The following is a 22,804-nucleotide window of genomic DNA, read 5'->3' on the forward strand; positions in this document are numbered from 1 at the left end:
CGTCAAGCTGTGCTTATGACTTTCTGTTTTAATGACCCAGGATGAGCCACATTAAAAATGGCCATTTTTCCCCAGAAGATGACTGGTTAGCCAGAGACGGGTAAGATTCCTCAAGGGAGGGACAACCTAAGACAGGCACAGTCGCAGGGGGGCCATCAGGTGAGAAATTGGGGATCAACAGAGGTGAGGCTTAGAACCTCACCCCCCCTGTTTTGAGAGAAATCTTCTGCATCCGTGGATGTTTTGTTGCCCTTGTCTAGCTTGGATTAATACTTAGTCTACAGGCACACACCTGATCATCTACATTTGCTCTCTTACAACACTAAACTAAGTTTTCTACCTTTATCTTGCATCTACCTACCACTTCAGCATTTTATTAAAAATAAAAATAATAATAATAATAATAAGGGAGAAATGTGGGATTCACATATAAATCAAGTATAAAAACCAAATGAGTATTCATATTTGAACTGTTTATAGTTCATAATGCATGAGCAAAACCGAAAGTTTCTGTGATGACTGCCCTTGCACTGTTCACCATGTAAGAACTTATTCACTATGTAAGAATTTGTTCTCCATGTAAGAACTTGGTCGTTATGCTTCAGAAGATCGGAGACTGACGAAAATTAGGCTTGGGGTGGATTAATGATTGTGCATTGAGTCCCCTGTACAGAATTTTATTGTTGTTAACTGTTAACAACCATTTGATTATTAAATATGAGAGATGCCCTCTCAAAAAAAAAAAATGGCCATTTTTATAGGTCAGAAAGTCAGATGTAAGTAATTTCATACAGTTCAACTGAATATACTTCAGTTGAAATCAACAAGAGCAAATCAGTATTGGATAGACACCAAACCAAACCAAAGCACAGCTGCTCAATGTCAGCTGAGCCCAAGGGTGGGCGCCCCCCATGCTCTGCCTGGCACCCCTGGGGCCTGGGCCCTGGGCTCCAGGTCAGCAGTCACTCCTCACCCCAGCCCAACTGGCTCCCAGCAGACAGCATTGTTTCCACCACTTCTGCATATGCCATATTTCTGCACAACAGAGCCACTAACTCTACTACTCTTCTGAATTCCATTCTCCTCGTTCTCCTAGTGACCCTGCTCTACGTGTACAACTGATCCCCAAAGCAAGAGCTGGGGCCCCTGGCCTGCTCAGACCACATCAGGCCTCAGGGGACACTGATGCCCCCTCAGGCGACACTGTCCACAGGAGAAGGCCTGCTGCCCCACGTCTCCTTGTGGTGATCTGGTGCGCTGGCCACCCTGTGTCTCTCCCTTGCTACCCCCGCCAGTAGAAGGGGCCGTAAGGCCCTTCCCGCTTCGCCTCTCCAAGCCGGCACAGCGGGCCCCTGGCTCCTGACTCGGAAGGGCCCTTAGATCCACTTGTCTCTGCCCTCCTCAGGAACCTCCCCTCTGCCTTCAGCATCCCTGTCTGCAGATCTGCTCAGGACCCCATCTGAGAGAGCCCTTGCCCTCAGACCCGTCCTCTCCTCCATTTTTCACTGCTCAATTTCTAAAAGACTTTAAATATTTAGGGCCTCCGGTTTCTCACTGCCTATCTACTTCCTAAATAGCCTGCACTCCCACTCCCGCTGACAGCACCAATCTCCCCCAGCTCTTCAGGGACCGGCGTCACGGCTGTCCTCATCCTTTCCTAACGCAGCAGCAAACACTGCAGCCCACTCCCTGATCCCCTCCCCTGCCAACACTCTTCCTGGGCTCCTTGGCCCCGGACTCCTCTTCTGTCCCTCCACACTCTCCCAAAAGCGGCTGTGACCCACTTATATGGTGACCCTCACCAGCACACAAGAACTTCCGACTTCGACACTTCCAGTCCTGTTCTGCCGAGTTCCATTTAGTTTTCTCTCCCCTAAGCCATCACCGCGTGAGTCCTACTTCTGTGAGCAGTGCCATCATCCTTGGTCTCGCAGGTCAGAAGTCAGCCTTGACCTTTCCCATCCCTGCATCCCACTGACCCCATGCTGAGCCATCACCACCTTCACCTTGGACCCTCACAGAAATCCCCTTGCTGGCCTCCACCTGTGCTCTCTCCCCTTCCATTGATTAAATGCTGCCACTAGGCTAACTTTCCGAAGCCGGCACTTTCAAGCTGTCACTCCTCATCACCATCAGAATGCTTAACTACTCAGGCTGACGTTCAGAACTTCTCACAGGGTAGTCCTCGCCAGTCTCCAGCCTTATTTCCTCAACCCCACTCATCACTGTCCCCAACCAGGCACTTTCTCTCTCCAGCACCTCCTCTCCAGTCTCCCGACTCGGAGAACACCACACATGGTCCATACAGGCTCAGAGCAGGAACTCAAGCACCATCCTTTCCTTCTCCTTTTGTCTCCTATGCCTCAGCCAACATGCCAGGAACTGCACCAAGCATTCCCCCAAATGTAGCTGGAATCTGTCTGTCTCTCGATCTCTTCATCTTTTCTTCCATAAGGACATTCTCACCCTCTTGCCCCACTCCAGTTCCTTCACAAAGCAGCCACAGTTGTCTCTTTAAGATGTAAATCAATTGTACCTTCACCCCCTTAAACTATCTGTGGCTTCCCATCACTCCTAGAAGGAGCACACAGCAAGGTCCCTGCTCACCTGCCAGCCTTGTGCCACCTGCCCTGTGCACACCATGCCCAGCGTGTCACTGTCCTCTACTTCCTCAAATGCCCTCTGCTCTTCCCAGCAGCTGGACCTTCACTGACTTTGCTCCTTTGCATGGAATGCTATTTCCCAGAGTCTTTACATGGCTAACTCATACTCAAATCCTGGGTCTCAGCTTTAGTGATTTCTTTATAAAGACCGTTTGTCTTCATATTTTGTGTATTTGTGAGTCTGCTTGTTTAGTGTCTGTCTGATATAAGCCACATAAGAGCAGAGCCTGTTTGGTTCACCACAGTGTAACCAGTGTCTGGCACAGGGCCTGGTACACAGTGGTCTCCATCCATATTCACAGATGAGTAAGACAGAGTCCTGCCCTCAAGGATTTCACTGACTGGAAAAAGGACAGGCAAATACATAACTGATACGCTGCAGTGACAGAAATGCTGAAACACACATGTAGGAGAAAGAGGAGCATGCCTTTAACTAGCAAGTTAAGGGAGAGATGAGAAAGAGCTTTCTAGACAGAGATAACCAGCACGATTTGTTTAGAAAAGACAGATCAGCAAACAGGAAGATCTCAGGCAAACTCAGGTAAGCTGACCAAGGCCATGTCTTCCAGACCACAAGTCAGTCAGTGGAGGATTTCAAGGGGTGGAAAAATCTTATCAGAGTAACAGGAAAACAACCTTGGCTGCTCCGTGGAGGGTGGGCTGTGCAGGCTTTCACCTCCTGGCCTGCCCCCTAGTATTTCTAGGTGGGAGGCTCTGGCTGCACTCCTTGGTTTACAAGCCCCATGGCCTCCAGCAACACCCCACCCAGTGCCCTCTAACCAAACAGCTTGGGTTCAGAGCTCAGATTGCCTGGCATGCTTTCTCCCTTACTAGACTCAAATTTGGAGAGCAAAGCCTGTCTTAGAACTCTCTGTATCTCCCTACAGCCCCTCCTAATACACTTTGTATAAATGTAGATCTACTTGTAGCGTGTTTAAGAAGAGCTCTATGGGTCCAGCTCCCTTAATAGACCATGCCTGTCCTGTGGCACCATGATGAACGTCGGCCTGACAGCACCTGCCCCACAAGGCCCTCCGGCTGCCCTAACCCTCTAGCCCATCCTGAAAGCTGCACTGGTGCCCATGTAGTTGGAAACTCTTAGGTGGGAGGCGCCTGACAGGTGAGGCCCGTGCACCTGGAGTAGTGGGGGAGCCACCCTCCCGCCTGTGCTAAGACAGTGGTGGAGCCTGGGGCCCCTCTGCCAAATACTGGGAAGAGGAAGTCGGGAAAGGAAGGCTGATGGGAAAGGGGATCAGCTGGCAGACACTGACTTTGATCTCATCACCTTCCCTTATTGTCTGCCTAAAAAAGACAGGTCAGGTTTAAGAGACCAAGGTCCCTGAACCTGACTATGGGGAGCAGCTTGAAAGGCTGAACTCCAGATGGGAGCCCCGAGGAAAATGAGCAGGCAAAGCAAAGTAAGGTACCAGCCCCCCGTGCAGAGTGAAGGAGCGCTGAGCAGTGAGCCCTGGGGTCGGAGCCCAGCCAGCAGGCAGCCTCTGCCAGAGCAGGGCAGGGTCAACCCTAGACCTTCACTGGGCAAGGGACAAAATGCTTTTCCAGCAATCAGCTGCTAGTGACACATTCAGGTGGGACTAGTGACCATGGCTCTTCACAGGGAGTGTGCACAAATCTAGAGAGCCCCAGCTCCCAGGGCCCTGCCTGCTCGGGAGGTTGGCTTCAGTTCCAGGCTTTCTTGATCTGTGGCATCCAGCATCTTGTACTTGCTTTTCCTCTTGGGTTTTCCTTTTTGCCTGAAAAACACAATCCCTCGCTCAGGAAAGAGGTTCTGTGAGAGGCTCAGGCAGCCCACCACAGGATGACGGCCAGACTGCAGGTGGGGCCCTGTCTCAGGGAAGCTGCGTAACAGGAGGGCTGTTTCTCCTTGCTTCTCAGCAGGCGAATGTGGCAACTGATTTGTGCTTCAATATTCCTGATCAATTCTGGGAAAAGCCAAGGAAAATATGACTATCTTAGCATGTATGCACCATTCCACAGGGCAATGAAGGAGAACTGGTTAAAAATGTAAAGAAAATGAAAACGCTATGCCTCGGGTGGGGTGGAGGAAAGCATCACACAGACAAAGCTGTTATCAGCAGTGGTCTTAGGGTGGTGGGAATTTTTAAGAATTCTTTTAATTTTCTAAGCTTTATGTGATGTTATATTGCCAGCTGAATCTCAGCTCTGCCACTTTTAACTGTCCATGGACAGGTGACATCATTTTCCTAAGCCTATGTTTCCTCATCTGTAAGGTGAGAGAAGGCTGGGAAGCTTTTAAGAAAGGTATTATGTATAAATTATCATGGTGCTTGGTACATAGTAAATGTAGAAATCACACTTATTATTAATAATGAAAAACATACAGTAAATGTTACCATTCAATAGTACAGGACTAGACAGAAGGACTCAAATGAAAACCCAGAGTACCTCATCCTGAGTGTTCTCACGAGGCAGACATTAACCTAAGTTTACAAGTATGTGAAAACATGCACGCATGTGAGTCCCAATGGGAAAGAGGCAAAAGAATGAAGAACTCGTGTGTTAAGGTAGTGAGCCTGCATGTGGAGCCACAGGCGTGGGCTGGCCGCTCCCTAGGCTACAGACCCCTGCGGCGACAGGCACTTAGCCAAAGGAATGCGTCACTGCTGCCCTCAGCAGCGCTACAGGAGGAAGCCCGGTGCGCAGCACCTTCCTCATGGAAGGGCAAGAAGCCCGAGTGAACTTCCAAGGAGAACGCATCTTACCTCCTACAACAACAGATCACAGTCCAGGACAGGACTCCCAAGGCGACCACAATGACAAAGGAGGCGATGATGACGTACAGCACACTCCACTCTGCCGAGAGAAACAAGCGGAGCGAAGGCCGTGAGACAGGCCGGAAGCAGTCTGCACTGCCCACTTCGGGTGGGAGCTGCAGACAAGCTGAGTCTGGGAAGGTGAGACCTTGAAGCTGAAGGCAGTGGAAGTTTAAAACCCTCGGAATTGCCCCTGCTTTCCACTCCCTGCTCTGAATCCCTGGGACAGTGGGGCAGGTTGTAAGCAGCTTTAACAGAGGGACGGGGGATCCGAAACCGGAGGGCCTCCTTCAGGTTATAGTATGTGGGCATGGCAAAAAGACAGGGGCCCTGCAGCTGGTCTGCTTTAAGCCTGGTTCTTCTTACAAGACTGCTTCAGAGTTTTCCCCTAACCGTAGGCAGCCGTGGAGGAAGGAAGCAAAAGTCCTTCCCAAACAGAAAATACACAAAGTTCTTCTCCACGCTGGCTCATCTGCCTTGGAAACACCAACACCCACTTGCTCCACTCAGAAACCACATCCAGCGCCAAACCAGCTGGCCCAGTGCCGAGCAGAAACTCACCACAGTTGCTGTCTCCATCCCTCAGCTGCACTTTGATGAAATTCTCCATCCAAAAAGGGTCGCAGATACAGCGTTTGGTGAATGAATCACAGTGGCCGTGGTCAGAGCAGTCCAGCTGGCACGCTGGCAGTGGCAGGCAAGGGAAAAGAAGCAACGAGGGTCAGAACCGGGGGACACCAGCCCCCAGAGCCCGGGACGATGCGAAGCCTCCTGCTCGATGGCCTGTGGTGGAATTTCCTGGAGACCTGCCCTGAGAGCTTTCAGAGGTATGTGTTTTGGGGCATGTGGCCTGTAATTATCATCACAGTCAGATAAAATGGGAATGGTGAGAAACGCCAGTGGACGATGGCTCCAGACTGTTTTTAATTTTTTCTCTGTATTAGCAGTCCTTAATTTTTCATGTTCCATAGACCCCCTTCTCTGAATAATTTAATTGCCAAAATATACTCCATAGTATTACAAAAGAAAGCAATTATATAGAATATATTCTTTAAATACTTAAGTATTTTTTCTTAATTATTTAATACTTAGTATTATATAGTCTTAAGAATATAAAACTTTTAAATAATAACGTATGGGTGTCTTTATTAAAACAGTAAGCAACAAGATTGAGAAGTGGGTCTAACAACTGTTGTAATTCTGGGTAGTGATGGCATGGGCTGACAGCTCATCAAGTAGTGTGACACAAGATTATCTGTGATTTCCACAGCATCACAGTCACACTTTCTGTTAATACTACTGTAGTTTGTGTCTACCTTCAGAACAGAGGGCAATAATGACTTTCAATTAGTGGTTAGTAAAAATAAAGACGTAATTTTTTTTCTCTAACTCACAGCGCCCCCGAATGCTGTCTGGGGTTGCCTGTGCACTCCACGTTAAGAACCCCGGCAATGAACTGAGACCCTTTCATGATAATGGCAGCAGAGGAAAGTGGTTTTCTTTATGTTCTTGAAGAACAGAAGTTGAAGCCTGAGGACAGCAGAGACTGCCAGGTGAGCTGTGGGCAATGCCAGGTGAGCTCTTGTTCCCAACTTCCCAAGAATTACTCACTGACAGTATTGATCTCCAGTGCGCCGAATATCAGAAAGTCTGCCTTTTGCTTCTGCAGCTCATTCTTGAGCATCGCTGCCACCTTATGGCCTTTGAAGATCTGGTGGGGAGGCTCATTTTGAACAAAAAATACCATCTTGGTGCTGCAGAGACAGGCAACAGTATGAATGAGCTGACGCAGTCAACAAGAATGGTAGCTCCATTTGCCAGGGATCTTCTGCTGTGCCTGACACTGTGCTGAATATCCTAGGCATTCTCTCACAGCAAGCCAGTGAGAAAGTGTTATCAGTGCCACCTCACTTTACAGAGGACAACGCTGGGGCTCAGAGGGGTGAAGTAACTTGCCCAAGGTCACACAGTTAATTATGGCAGAGCCAGATCTCAACCCTGATGTGTCTGACTCCAAAGCCTAGGCTTTTAGAAATGCCCTGCGCTGCCCAGCTGCAAACAGGTAACTGGAGGTCAGGAAAACAGATTTGCGTATGGCTATAGCTTTAACAGCTACAACTGCAGTGCTGTTGATTTTGTACCGAGATTACCTGAAAGGCAAACCACAGTGCTCTGTAAAATGTAATTGCTGGACAGCATCAAAACATTACCCATAGGTCAAAGCATAGCCAACATGGTTGTTACTATGACAGCAACAGAAAGACACTGCCCAGAGGTGTGGCTGGTGCAAGGTTATGTTATACCATGCCTAGAACCTGTTTGCTGGTTGTCAGTTTCCATCCAAGGCCGATTGTGTTTGAACTCACATTTGGGAGGCCACAGAATCTGTTCTCTATGCCTTGGCCTCTATTTTTGGTAGCCTGTTTCCTGACTCCATGTTCATCTCACAAATGGAACCTTCCCAACCAGGAGGTCACACTGGGTTACAGTTGTGCCCAAGATACCGATCCCCTCAGCACAAGGGGCTAGGTGGGACCCAGGCACCCCAGAGGTCCTAGACCAATTGCTTCCGGTACAAGCAGCCTTGTCCATCTATCCCACAGTGCCATATAAACAGCATCATTTTCTGTGTGTGGCCATGATAGTTTGGGAAGCACTGTCATAAAAGACTTTCTAAAAGGTTGCTGGGCAGTGAGGCTAGCAACACTGGGGGCTGAAAAATTTCAGAATCAAGAAACAAACCTTTACCATAAAAGACCTGTGGTCCATTTCTCATTATTTTCTCCCAGTTACCTAATCCATGCTTATAATTTCAATTTCTTTCTATGTACTAATATCCCTCAAATCTTTATCTCCTCTTCCCATGTCTCTCCTGAGTGATCAGATCTATACTTGCAAATGCTTGCTGAGTATCTACCCCTGATCTTCCATGAGAACCTCAAATCCAACACATCTCAAAATAAAATAACCATTTATGGAGCCAGCTCTTTCCACTGTAATATTCTATCTGCCTCCAATCGTGTCCTCTTCCTGAATTCCTCAACTTGGCCCATCCAGTCCAAGCCAGAAATCCAGAGTCACCGTGATGCTTCCCTCCTCCCCCTGCCCCAGATGCAGCGACAGCATGCTAGCAGACCCTCCCACCACGCTCCGTCAGCACTCTCACTAATGTCTTTCCACTGCTTCTACCCAGCCAATTCCCACCAGCCTGGATCAATCCAAGCAGCCACTCTCCCTGTTCCTACTCCCCGGCTGCTGAGCAGAGCTTAAAAGCACTAATCACAAGGCTCTGACCTAGTGAACCTTGATTGCAAATTAGACTCACCTGGGGAGCTTTTGGATTTTAAGTGCCCAGGCCTCACTGCAGATCAACTGAATCATAATCTCTGGGGGAGAAGCCAGGGTAATAGTACGTTCCCAGAAGCTCCAGGCGATTCTGTATGTAGCTAGAATTGGGAACCAATGCTCTCACCTCTTGCCTCTAACCTTGGCTGAGAGCTCAGTACTGCCTGAAGCCAGCTCTTTGCTGGAGCTGCTGCTCCCCACCTTTACCACTTCCCACAGGCTGCCCATCTCATTTCCACCTCCTCAAAGCAGATGGCCTTACCTCCAGTTTCTAAGACAAAACACAGAACTTTTGTACCAATGCTCTCAAACTTCATCCTCTCTAGCTCTAACGTCCCCCATTACAGCACATCTTCCCTCCCTCCCTCCTCTCTCCAGAGCAAGTGGTGTTCCTGCTTTGCCCATGGCCAGTTCCCCAGACCCACCTCTCCATCTCCACCACCTACTTTTCCTCTGCACCTCCTCCTCAGTCCATAAAAACACTCAAGTATTTCCTACCTTTAAAAGGTGTTCTTTTGATCTTGTCTCCCATATTTATTTTCAGCACCAACCTCTTCAAAGAGGTGTTATACTTACTATCTCTGCATTCTCAAACCATGAAATGAATCTGCCCTCTGCCCCCAACATCTAAGTAAGATGGCCTCACTACAGTTCTGATGATCTACTGATCACAAACCCAAAAGCCTGTTTTGCATCCTCACCACACTCTGTCTCTGTAGCCTCTGAGCCCTTTGGCAGCCACCCTCCTGCCAACTGTCCCATAACTTCAGCAGACCACTCCCACCTGGTTTTCCTCCCACCTCTCTGCCTGCTGTTTCTTAGTTTCCTTTGCTGGCTCTTTTTTGCTCTGCCTCCCTCCTTAAATACTGGTGTTCTCCAGAGTTCTGTCCTCAACCCTCTTGATACTCCCGCAGTGTGACTCATCATCCGCACGGCTTTGACTCCTGCCTGTGTGCAGGACTCCCTATCTCTGGCTTCTCCTTCTAGCCAAGTTCCAGCCTATACTTGCAACTATCTGATGAAACATTTCCCCAGATTCAACAGTCAAAACTGAGCTCATAAAATTTCTTCCAAACTGGTTCCTTCTGTAGCTCTAATCTCAGTTAATGGCATTCACCGTCTATCAAACCAAAGCCTCACTTGATGCCTAACTCACCTTCATTCCCAAAGGGCCACCAAGTCCTACTGATTTACCTATGAGTTTCTTTTTAATTTCTTCTCTTCTGACATTTCTACTGCTGCTACCTTAGTTCAGGTTTTATTACCTTTTTACTAGACTAGTTCAAAAGCTTCCTGACTCGTTTCTAGCCTTCAGTCTCTCCCTATTGCAGTCTAGTCCCCACCTACTGATGTCCCCAATCAATCAATCAATCAAATGTCTTTGCTTCAAAAACAAAACAAAACAAGATCTTCACATACATAAATTACCCTGAGTCCTCCTGCCCAAACTATTAAAACTAAACTCCTTGGCTTGCTTATGACTGTTCTGTCTACATAGCCAGTCTTATCTTCCACCACATACTGGCACACCATTAAGTGCTCTGAACCAAATGACTTCTTCCAGAGGAACTGTACCTTCACACCACAGAACTCCTGCCCATGTGGTTTCCCTATTTCTGAATTCCCTCCTTGTCCTCCCAGGGTTCATCAATGCAAATTTTACCTCTTCTGGAAAATCTCTGCACTATCCCCACCCCACCCCTTCTGGAGGAATTTTCCTGGCCTCTGTGTCTCCATGACACCACACATTCTGTCAGTCCATCTTGTACTGACAGCATATGTTTTCTTGATTAGCTCCCCTATGAGACCATGGCCATCAAACATAATGGACCTCTTCTGACCTTGTACCTTGGTACCCTGATGCAGTGTCTAGTACAGAGTGTGTGACCTGTATTAGGAAAGTTCGTAAGGAAATGGACACCATGGGTGGTTCCTGGTCAGACAGCCCACCCTTCTTTATGTACCCACACTATTTCTCAGCTCAGTCAAGAAACCCAGGGGGCCCAAGTCTTTCCTTTTCTCCCCCCATTAATTGCCCAGCTACCTCTGCTCCGTGTACGGCTGAATCTTTTGCACAATGATGTCGGAATCCAGCACCCCCAGGAGGACCCCAATCTGGCGGATGAACATCCCCTTGAGCCTCTCAGTTAGCTGACTGACGCTGACATCCAAGATGATCTCCACCAGGTTGTTTTTCCTGGGATCTGGAAAGCATGTGGATCAGTCATGGCTTTGGAAGTAGGAGAGTTAACAGCCCTGACACCGTGCACCTGCCTTTGCAAGAGAGGAAGTACTGAGCGCATTCAGAAACGCCAGTGGCCTTCAGAGGGAGAGGGACAAGACTGAATTCTACCAGTGCGGTCTGGGGCTGGCACGGAGAGCTTCCAAATCGCTACTCCAACCTGAGAATTGCACATCTGTCCTGGGGATCAGGCCAAAGCAGGGAGGCAATAGGGTTTCAGGAAGGGAGTGGGGAAGGCAATAGGGTTTCAGGAAGGGAGTGGGGAAGAGACAAACATCTTGAGGTTTGTTTCAAAAGCCTCTGCCCAGTTGGCCCTGCTGAGCTGTCCAGGCCAAGTGGGGGTATCTCACAATCTCTCCCGCTCCACATCTGATTTTCAGTGACTTTCTATACTTTGTCTACAACAATCTTATTACCAATAATAGGAATCTATCTGCCCTACAGGTTTAAAAACAGTAAACACGACGTAAATCCAGGCAGTCACAAAACAGATATTGAGCAACATCACAGCTGCACAATATTTCCCCAACCCTGGAACTGTGAGACCATTTGCCTTACTTGCCATTATGTCCTGAAGACTGTTCTGCACTTGGGTGCTAAAAGTGGTCATTCAGAAGACCTTATTCACATACCTGGGTGTGCCACTTTCCTACCCTGATGTAGAACTTATATAATTAGTGACTCTCTGCAATCTGATTTTAAACACAGAAGAGACTTTATAGTTTCTTGGCTATTGTCCTGCACAGAGGTAGGACAAGGCCTGGATGACCTGCCAAGATCCCTCCCCGTTTAGGACACCCATACATGAGCTTGGCCCAGATAATAACAAGCAGGTTTAGAGTTAATGCCTTCTCATCAGATGCTCAGGAATTTATAAAGCCCTTCTCCCCCCCACACACACTTATTTCCTCTCCAATACTAAATAAGCCTCCAAGTAAAATAAAAACATGATTCTATTTAAGAGGGAAATTTTATTTCTGCAAATCTGAAAAATGTAGAGTCACCAGTACCTTCCCTGGGTTGTCAGATAAAGCCTGAGGCTCAACTTATAAAAATAAATTGTTTTCTGCATCTGGATGCTGATGAGACATTATGACTCAAGTTATTCCTGTGCTCGGATTCCCAAAGTACCCTGAGCCTTCTTGTCAGTCATGTGTAGAGGAGAAAGTGTTGTGCTGGTGGCACAAAGGCCGAGCTCTGACACAACCACTGTGTGACACTGAGCAAGCCCTGCCCTCTCTGAGCTTCTGTTTCTCTGTCTGGTAGGAGCAGGGGGAGGTCCACATCCTGTGTGGGTGGAGGTACTGTTGGAACAGACAGCCTCTAAGGATTTTTCAGCTTAGGGTTTCTAGAGTTTTTTAAAAGCTTTATATGCTATCAGGATCTGTCCAGGCACGGGGAAGGGGTATCAGGATTGAGGGCCTGCTGGGCTGATGCAGCAATCACACTTAGTCTCACGACTAGAGGCGCTCACTCACCAGGTTTCACCTCCACAGTGCTCTGGTCTGTGTCACTCTCACCCTTCACATCAGTCACTTTCAGGTGAAATGTGTAGGTTCCCTCGACCAAGTTGGAAAGGAAGAGGATGGGGTGGTGGTCAGAGTGATTTAACACCTCCTGTGGGGTTGAACAACACATCTGTGTTGCAGAACAAAACCACACTCCTTTCACAGAGTCAGCTGCTGCTTCAGTCAAAACTGAGGCCCTCCGGGGCTAGATTGCTTCAGCTGTGGGCAGTTCCTGCTCTGTAATGGCTCTGCAGCTCACAGCTGCTTGGAACAGGGCACAGAAACACATTCTGTGGCACACTAGCTTGCAGAATGGCCCTAGGCAAGTCATTTAACTGCCCTGGATTTCAGAGAACAATCCAGATTTGCTACAAGAGACCACCTGGTTAAGACAGATACTAGAATGACTGGCTCAGCTTCCAACCCCCAGCTCACCACCTTGACCTTGTGAGGCTCTCCAGCTCCTAGCAAACTTACCCCTGCTGCTGGGCTCCCCTCATCACGGGTCCAGAGATAGCTGACTATCCCCTTGTCATCTGAGGACTTGGAGCCATCCAGCTCCGCTGTGTCCACGGGCAAGGTAATCACCACATTCCCGCTTATCTTGGCTACAGGTGGTTTGTTTATTTCTAGTCAAGGAGAAATCACCGAAATAATAAACATTCTGGAAAAGAAGGAACACTTCTTCATGATGCTTATGAGGAAATTAAACATCAAAAGCATCTTAAATGGAGAACTGTTTTTAAGTGCTAATCCATGCCAGAAACTAACAATGCAGATTTAAACCACGAGTTCCACAGGTCCTGAGGCACCAGGCCCACCCTGAGAAATTTCTCCTGACACCAAACAACAGGTGGCACAAGTGTAGTTTCTTCCCATATTCTCAGAGCAGCCTCCCCAAAAGGAATCCATTTCTCTACTTTGGAGGTATGTGACAGTTGGAAACAAGGTCCAAAGTGGATTAAAGCCTTAGAGTTTAGGTTTCATCCAGCTGGAACCACAAATTCTCTTTAAAATATGACTTAAAATGTTATTCTCTGAACATCTTTTTTGATTCCTTCTTCATTACTTTAATAGTGAAAAAGGAGAGAGCGAGCCCTCTCATCCTGGGCCCCCTGGGCCCTGCCTGCCGCTTTGTTTACTCAGGTGTATACTCTCTATTTACTGAGCTCAGTGTCCTGCAGCTGCAGGCCGCCTGCGTATCTGATGGGTTTTCTACTCTCAGCTGAGCCCTCACCCAGGCCATCACTGATCCCGGCCTGTGAACCAGAGCATGGCCAGTGTGCCCCTGCCTCAGGCTGGCCTCAAGAGTGCAGGCTCACAGGACAGTCATTCTGAGGTCTGCCAGCAGGTGTCACTGTAGCCAGCTGGTGGGAAAGTCAGAAAACAGGTCTTAGCAGCAGAAGCAAAATAAAAATGCAAAGGGAAAAAAACTTTACTCTCCCTATTCCATTAAGAAGGAAGGCAGGAAGGGAGGTACGGGGGGTACCCAACAAGTTAAAATTCACCTTACATTCACTGTCAATTAAAGGTTGTTTTAGAAAAGCAAGAAACAGCTGCTCTTACCCTCAACTTTCTTCCCTACCCCTTGTCTCTAATCCATCTAACTGCAGGTTTTCTGCCCCAGAGGCTGCTGCACCAACCCGAGGCAGGGAGGTACCTTCTTTGACAATGACATTCACAGAGCTCTGGCTTTGCAGGTTCCTCTCATCTTTGACAGTCAGGGTGAACACGTAGGTTCCCACTTGTAGCCCTGTCACAGTGGCGACACTGCTGTTAGCATTCTCAAGCTGCACCCCGTCAGGGCCCCTGGACAGGGAGAGAAACCAGAGCGTGGAGTTGTACCTTACTGCTGCTCTCCTGTCCCTGACTCAGCAGGGGCAGACGGTTATTGCCTCAGCTAAGACATGAGCTGCTGTTTCCCAGACCTTGAGAGGACATGTTTAAAAATACTCCATTTGGACAGAGTGTCATTTGGCCCCAAAATACAGGCTACCTGCTGATCAGAAAATTCTCTTCACCAGCTTTCAAATACATCTAGCCTTATCTTTCATATGAGCTTTTAGGACATTCAAACTCTTTGCTATTCCAGTTTGTAAAAGGAAGAAAGTGCTCTGTGCAGGCCTCTGATCAAAAGGATGATTTAAGGGTGTTGTTTCTGAAAAGCGTTTCTGGCCCAGTAGTTGGTTCAGCCCTTGCCAGCAAAGAAGCAAAATGCCTTTCTTAATCATGCCAAACTCCTGCTGAAAAGTCAGAGAAAGGAAGTGGGCCAAGGCTGCAGAGGAACACTCAGAGCAAACCCTCCTCTTAGCAGCTCTGGAAGCAAAGCTCCTTCCAGCTCTTGGGCAGGGGCCCTGGATGACCCAGGGCACCCGATCCTGCTTTCTCTGAGGCCTCACACAGCAGCCTGCAGCAGGGGCCTGAGCTCTGTGCCAATATCCGGCACAATGCTGCACATACTGGAAAGCCTTTCTGCTCAAGGATCAAAAATGCCCCAGAGCTTTCCTTAAAATTATAGGATGACCAGAGAAATCTGCAGACTTCCTGGGTTTGCTCTGTTTTGCTGTTTAAGCATATAACCTTTGACCCCTCCTGAGACAGATTCTTTTCTAAAAAGCTAGGCTAAGTTATTATTTCTGCTGTAAACACCAATAAAACTCAGCTGAAACGTTTATTAGCCATATCAACAAGTAGTTATAATTAAAACACACGGGATGAGGAAGATTGGGTTCTCCAAAAGATAGAAACAAGAGCTGAGGAAAATAATTTGTAGAATCCAACTCACCAATCATAAATCAAGTGGTTTCTATAGTCAAAATATAGCCCTTTCCCACCTGGCTGTAATGTCCTAGTCAAAAACCAACTGTGGTTGCTACCTCGGAGCCTGAGAATGCTTGCCACTGCTTGGAATTCTGCTTTCTGAGGAATCCTGCATATAGCTCAGGTTCCATTTGTTATGGTTTAAAGGAGCTAAAAGAAACTGTGAGAACCAGCAATGGTTCGATTAGGTAATTCTAGTTTAATTAGTACTGTTTTGGTTATTGCTTTGGCCTCTGGCTAACATAATTGGTAAATGGCATCTTCAAGGAAACAATAACAGAGAAATGCTTTCATTTTGTAGATGAAGTTCCAATTCTCCTTAATAGCTGCTCTGCCCCGTCCCCACTGCCAGCCTTACCCAGTTAATTTTGAGCAACAGTATTTTTCTGCTCCATTACCCCTTCCATCCTGCCTCTCAAGTGTAATTAAACTATGCATTTCAGCAGATGGACTGTACCTGGAAAAGCACCAGGACCACAGAGTTCTACCTGGGGACTAACTGATGGTAAGCATTCATTTTTTCTTTCATAAATTATTTCATATCATTTTCCTTGAGTTGAGGTTTGAGATGGCAAAAATTTCTTTCTCAGTCACCCACCTTGGATAAGCCAGTAAGAGCAAGTCAGCTCTTAACAGAAAGTAAAACCTCTGGGGCCTTTGCATAAATAAGGGTTTTGTGTCAATACTCACTGTGTTTTTTCCCAGAGATATGAGATAATTTTCTGATCATCTGAGCTTCTGCTGCCATCCAGGGTAGTGCTGTCCACAGGAAGGATCAGCTCTTTGTCTGGGCCTGCATCTGCCTGAGGAGGCTTGTTGTTTTCTAGAAGACAGAGACATGGAGGTCAAAAGCTGGAGTTCAGCTGGGAGAGGAGAGGAACCAATTGGGACATATGTTCTAGAAGCCATGCGGACTCTGCTTCTCTGCCCACAGAGCTGTCAGATACTGTGGGGGATATGGGTCCAGTCAGGAAGTGCGCAGTGAAGAATATAAGACTGAACCATTATCAAACAATCCTGAAAGAACATGCCAGAACATAATGAAGTTGTAATGCCATGCTAAATTTGAAATGTAACACTGTAAGAGTTTAAATGAAAGGGTCTGAGTGATGCAGAAGGGCTTTTTGAGGAAGTGGGCTTTAAGCTGGCCCTTAAAGGACATGGTAGGATTTAGGATGGCAGAGCCTTTATCTGCTATGTTCCCTCAAAAGCACAATAACTAGCCAAGGGCAAGAGCACAAGCTGAGGTTGTGCTTCATAGCACTAGTCATGAAGAAAGCACAGAGGAATGGACAACAGAAATTACCAGGGGCCCCATGGACTGACGCCTCCCACTTCTACCCTCATACAATTCAGAACCCTAACCATCTTCCCCTAAGTTCAAGGGACCAGCCAACAGAAGAGCTTGCACCAGATGGTTGGAACTTACCAGGCTGTACAATAACAGTCACTTGAGCAGTGGCCTGCTGTCCTATTGTGTCAGTCACTGTGAGCTGGTAAGTGTAATCTCCTTCTTGCATGGCAGAGAGCTGCAGGATTGGTGTTCTAACACCCTGGATATGCAAAAACAGACAAGTGGGTAAGCAGGCTCCCAAAATCACAACATATAATAAGTCCTATTATGGTCTAAATTATTTACCCAGGTTTCTAAACCGAGGCTGGTAGTAGGCTATTAACCTCCCAGTTCAGTATAACTAGTGAATGCTAAACCAGACAGTGTGGGACATCTTGTTAAAAGTTTCCACCTTCCTCTTTTGTCCCCCTCCCTGACAGCAGTAATTTCGAATAAAGTCAAACCTCTTTCACACAGGGAGAGGAGTACAGAAAAACGTGCATTGATAACCAAATCAGCTCTATGACCCAAGCCAGAAAGAAGATCACAAACATAAAAATAACACAGTTTTAAAAAACAGTGTTCTTACTATTGAGGCCACAAAGTAATCCTAACAAAGCAACTCAAAATGCTATGTAAAGTCATGCTCCAACAACAGAGAAACCTAACAGCACATTTAAACTAAAGCCAGGTGAAATGTGAGCTCTAAGTCATGCCTCAAATCTGGAAACAAAGAAGGTCAGAAGGAGCATTATAAATAATTTAGGGAAAACTTCTAATACAGAAACTCCTTCTAGAACAGTGGACAAAATCTGGCAGCTTCTGGGCTGAATCCAACTTGCAGACATTTTGTTTGACCTGTAGTGTCTTAAAAGTTGGAAAATCTTCCCTGAAGTTCTAGGTATCTGTCTTCTCTTTTTAAAAGCCAGATGATCTAGCAATATTGGGACCACACGCCTTGCAGCAACCAGCTGTACCTGAGGAGGGGCTAATCCTTTAGTCAGGGTTTACATTCTCCTGTTTGCCACAATCTCCATCCAGTTTTCTTTCCTTATCTGTTAGCTGCATGGTAACAGATCTAGTCTCTCCTTTAATATCTCCAGAGAGAAGATGCTCACCAACTAGTCAGCAATCTTTTCTCTTCTGTAAAAGGGCTCACTGAGATTTGTGCCCCGTAGCTTCAAAATAGTTCAACTCTCTGGAGTCATCCTAGAACAGCTACCATTTCTCATCTATTCTTTCCCTCTAATATTAGACATTTAGGATAAAGGTTTTTGCTAATGGGCTAATTAAAGGCCCCTTAAAGTCTCTGGATTTTTTAAAAATTCAAAGGTTCTATGTACAAATCTGACTTTGGTAATTAAAATGAAAAAAAAAAGCGTTAGATGGGGACCCAGTCCAGCAGCTCTCATTCCCTTGGGCAAGAAAAGACCAAAACTATTCCCTCCTACCTGCATCTCCACCACTTTCCCTTTGCTGCTCGGGCTGAGTGACCACTCATAGCTGGCGATGCCATGATCATCAGTGCTCTGGTTCCCAAAGAGGGTGATGGAGTTCTGAGGCAAGGTGATCACTTGGATGGGGCCTGCATTGGCCACCGGGGGGTAATCCACAGCTCTGTTCACGGTCAGGCTTGCAGTGGTGGAGTCAGAAGCCCCATCAGAGTCTACTACAGTCAAGCTATCAGGGAAGGAGAAGGCGTGTTGTCAGGGATGCACTTGAGGAAGGAGGAATAAACATGAGACGACTGAAAATCAAGGCTAAGACATACTATGGTGGGAGGGTTACCAACTGGTAACCAATCCCTACCCATTCCTCCTAGAAAGGCAGAGTGATACCAGAAGCTAACACTGACTCAGGGCTTACTGTGTGCCAGGCACTGTTCCAAGTGCATTATAACTTATTAAACCCTCACAACAGCTCTATAAAGTACTCTTCTCATTTTACTCCTTACATATTTGAAGAGACTAAGGCAGAAAGGTAAAGTAACTTGTCCAAGCTTGAAAGAGGTGGAGTTAGGATCTGAATCCAGGCAATATGTCTCCAGCACTGTTGTTCTCTGCTGACTGCACATGTCTGTGGGCTGGGACCTTTCTAAGCACTGTCTGATCTAAGCACCGACCCTCTCAACAATCACATATAGCAGGAATCATCCTTGTACTTACAGGAGGCTTAGAAAGGCTAAGGAACCTGCCCAGGGCTACACAGTAAGCCAGACACAGCCCAGTACTCTGACTCCCCAGCCCAGAAACCAAATCTTAAGAAAAGATAATCCCTGGCCCCCATTTCCACAGGTTCAAAGATGCCACACTAAATAGAGAAAGCTCTGACTATAGAAGGCTTTCCTGCCATCATCCCGTTTCAGCTGTGTACACATCCCAAGAATGGACATCCTGGCAGAAAGCCTCTGGGGTAGACCAGGAGGGCTGGCTTTGGTAAGACAGGAGCCTGAGATGCAAATTGATTCTCCTATGCAAGAGTGCTACAGTTTATGCCAGTGTGAAATAGGATTTGCAAGAGAAAAAAATGTTCATTTATAAGAGCAGGCTTTTACCTAAATGATGCCTTCCAGCTGAACAGCCTAAAGCTTCTCCTGCCACCTCAAAATATGAGCATAAGCAAGCAAGGAGGTTTGGGTTCTTTCCATTTTGCTGACAGAAAGAGGAAAAGCATAAAAAAGACATGTCGTTTGTGTAAATCTTAGCACCAGCCACAGACATAGCCAGACATCTGTGGAGTTGTATCCCACAATCTCACTTTTACCTATGGTCTGGAGGAGATTTTTGTATCACAGCCTTTAGAAAAAGAGCACAAAAACACCAGACAGATATGTTCAGATCAGCAAACATCTGAAAAAGAAAAATCCACAGATGTTTTCCTCTTTTTCCAGTTTCCCTGTTGTTTTCACAGTTTCTTTTGTTTTTTAACATAGTGTGCTTGTCTCCTATTTCAGAACAAAAGCAAGTTATAGTCAGATGGCAAAATGGCAGCTGCCCATTCCTCTGAGTTGCATCTCAAACAGTCTCTGGCTTGCATGCAAAATCCTGGAACCAAGTAGCAGCTGACCACAGAGATGGGGAAAGAAAGTACTGCCATGTAGAAGCAGGGGAAAGGACAAGGTGAGTAGAATCAGAGTTAATGCTAGTCAAGCCCAGTCTGTTATTGCATAGATTGAGTCTTAGAAAAAAAGAATTATTCCCAATACCCTATCCACCCAAAACACTGTAATTAATGCTGTGGTTAAAAGTTCAGACTCTGGAGTCAGACTGCTTGTATGACCCTGGGCAAGTTACTTAACCTCTCTGTACCTAACTGTCCTAATCTATAAAATAAGACTAAATATAATACCTGTTCTAAGAATTAAATGAGCTACTGCATGCAAAGAGCTCAGAACAGTACTAAACACATAGTAAGTGTTCAAGAAACAGTAGCTATTATTTGTTACTATTTTAAAAAGGATCAACTTGGCTCAGGCTAAATTCCATAAATGTTAAAATTCCTATATTAGAAATCTAAGGTAAAAGCCAACACTCATTTCCTTTTTAAGCCAATGAGAAAGCTCCAACCTTGTTGAATGGCAGCTACCTTCTGTCACCTGAAGCCCAGAGTCAGTGAGAATGCTGCTGAGTCACCTGTCGTATTTACCCATATGGTGGGTGTGTGCTAGGACACTCATCACTGTGCGCTGGCAGTGTCTCAGGCTTGATTACCTCAGGCCCAGCAGGGGAGACAGACACCAACTAGTAAGCTGCTGCACCACAGCAGGCGTCACCCAGAGGCACTGGGCACGACAGGGAAACAGGAGGACATACTCTCCTCTCCCTGGAGGGATCTCACAGAGCCTAACAGAGAACTGAGCAGGTCTTTAAGGATGGGCACAACTCAAACAGATTGAGAAGGACGTTCAAGGGAGCATAAATGAAATACGCATGATCAGGTCAAGGAGGAGAACAGAATGAGCCCTGACCCAGGCTTAGAAAAATCTGCATTTCAGTTTCAGCTGTGTGACCTCAGAGAAGTTACTGCATTCACTGAGCCTCACTTTTCTCAGATGTGCAATGAGGACAGTATTGTATACATATGGTGTTTGTATGATACTCACAAACTTGTGCTTTGTAACATACAGGAAATTATGCAAATATAAAGAGGATCACTCTACAGCCAGCCTCACAAGACACTAGTTCCCAAAAGGACTGTCATTGAATCAAATTCTCCAAAAAGCCCCAACAGAGTGTTCTCTATAAATCAAATTTAAATAAACCACTAATCAAAAGTAAATATTTTGAGATATCAAAAGCTGAGGAAGCAGACAGGGAGGAGACAGGATGGAAGTAGGTTCCTTCTAGATTTTTCCTGAGAAAAGGCAAAGGAAGATGGACCCTTTCACTTGATAGAAATCCTAAAAATAGGTTTGGAGATCTGCCAGGTAAGGCTTTGAGGATTAACTGTGCTGGATCCTGATCTATTACACAAGGACCTTTGCCCTAAATTTTATCATTATTGTGAGCACAACTGCCATAAGGCTCAAGAATCAATGGAACCAAAGGCTAAGTTATCAACCAACTCTACAGCAAAGTTAGTATCTGTCAGGGTTACTCCTACAAGAATGCAGAACCCACAGTGAATAAAAAAAGGCCTATGGTAGTAAACTTGAAGGATCCTAATTTACCTGAAAGTGTAGTTCCCAGGGACGAGCTTACTAAGTTTTAATATGGCCGTATCTTCAGAAATCTTCTCTTCTCTCAGAGGTCCCTTAAGTTCTTCCCAATGGTACTGGACAATTTTATCATCATCAGTGCTTTCTTGACCACAAAGAAACATCAGTTACAACACGAGAGTACTGGGTCTCAGCACTTACCCAGTTTACACAAGCCAGGGCAACCACCCAGAGATCTGAGGCTAGGAAAACTTCATGAAATTACAGACTTTCTCTCCAGAGTGTTTCTTCCCTAGGAATATTGGGTCATTCTGCCTCTCTATGAATATTATTCCACTGCGTAGTTTGCCAAGGACTCCAACACAGGCAACCTCTGGTTAAAACGCTACTGTATAAAAAAAGGAACATCAAAAATTCTTAAACACATTAAAAGATACTCAAGCTCACTTAAAATAAAAGAAACACAAATTTAAATTACCCTTGAGATACCATTTTCTAACCCATCAAATTGGTTGAGACCAAATTTTCATTACATTATATGGGTAAAGGTGGGGAGAAAGAGGACCTCACATAATTCACTGGGGAAGCATAAACTTATACAACCTCTATAAAGAACAATTTGGCAAAATTTATCTTTGCCCCTGTAATTCCTCTTCTAGGAATTTATCCTACAGATATACTGGTACCTGCCTACAAGATTTTTCACGGTAACATTTGCAATAGCAAAAGACCAAAAATAATGGTCATCAACAGACATTGAGAAAACAAGTATATATTCATACAAAGAAATTATATATCCATATAACAGAAGGCTAGGTAATCGAAAGAAAAAAGAATGAAGAAATATTCTATGTATTCAGAAAAATTCTCGAACATATAGAAACAAGCACTATACATAACTGTGTGTAATGTGTTATAAAGACTGTATTTGTATTTTCCTATATATGTATAAAATATCTCTAGAAAGATACATAAAATAATAGCATTGGTTGTGTGGAGGAAAACTGGATAGTTGGGAGAAAGGAATGGTAGTGATTCTTTTCATTGTGTATTTTTACATATTATTTAACTTAGACCTATTAAAAAATATAAAACAAAATGGTACAATGTGAACCCTTTTTACCATTCTCACAAGTGCTTCTTCCTAGTCTCTCTCTTCCTCCGGGCCTGCTCTCCTTCTAGCCTCCTTTTCTTAGCAGAACCATCTACATGAAATGGTTGACACTGCTAGGGATTCCTCTGCTAAAGCAGTGACTGCCTCTGCCAAAAACCACTGCTGGTGCCCAGAAAATCAGGGCAATAGGACCTTAATGAGTCTCAAGAGAAACCAGGCAAATACGGGTGAGATGACAGGCTTGAAGCCTCCTGCACACACAGAGCCAGGATCAATGGCAGAGACCCAGACATCCCCTCACGTCACCCAGGAGGTGACACTACGCTG

At 46.0% G+C, this 22,804-nt stretch overlaps 1 protein-coding gene across 3 annotated transcripts in view; it reads right to left on the minus strand.

The window, feature by feature from the left end:
- KIAA0319L (KIAA0319 like) overlaps positions 1 to 22,804 on the minus strand; it is a 128,376-nt gene that overhangs the window by 3,168 nt on the left and 102,404 nt on the right. For all 3 annotated transcript variants that reach the window (XM_036911933.2, XM_036911932.2, XM_036911934.2), the window contains exons 9-20: positions 21,376 to 21,508; positions 18,158 to 18,386; positions 16,803 to 16,926; positions 16,064 to 16,196; positions 14,214 to 14,362; positions 13,031 to 13,182; positions 12,524 to 12,662; positions 10,848 to 11,007; positions 7,070 to 7,212; positions 6,020 to 6,142; positions 5,408 to 5,498; positions 4,326 to 4,417 (exon numbers count right to left, since the gene is read on the minus strand). In XM_036911933.2, the coding sequence (XP_036767828.2) occupies positions 4,326 to 4,417; positions 5,408 to 5,498; positions 6,020 to 6,142; positions 7,070 to 7,212; positions 10,848 to 11,007; positions 12,524 to 12,662; positions 13,031 to 13,182; positions 14,214 to 14,362; positions 16,064 to 16,196; positions 16,803 to 16,926; positions 18,158 to 18,386; positions 21,376 to 21,508 (1,668 nt within the window). The remainder of the gene's footprint in view (positions 1 to 4,325; positions 4,418 to 5,407; positions 5,499 to 6,019; positions 6,143 to 7,069; positions 7,213 to 10,847; positions 11,008 to 12,523; positions 12,663 to 13,030; positions 13,183 to 14,213; positions 14,363 to 16,063; positions 16,197 to 16,802; positions 16,927 to 18,157; positions 18,387 to 21,375; positions 21,509 to 22,804) is intronic.

Source organism: Manis pentadactyla, chromosome 4 (assembly GCF_030020395.1).
Source record: "Manis pentadactyla isolate mManPen7 chromosome 4, mManPen7.hap1, whole genome shotgun sequence".
Classification (NCBI taxonomy): domain Eukaryota; kingdom Metazoa; phylum Chordata; class Mammalia; order Pholidota; family Manidae; genus Manis; species Manis pentadactyla.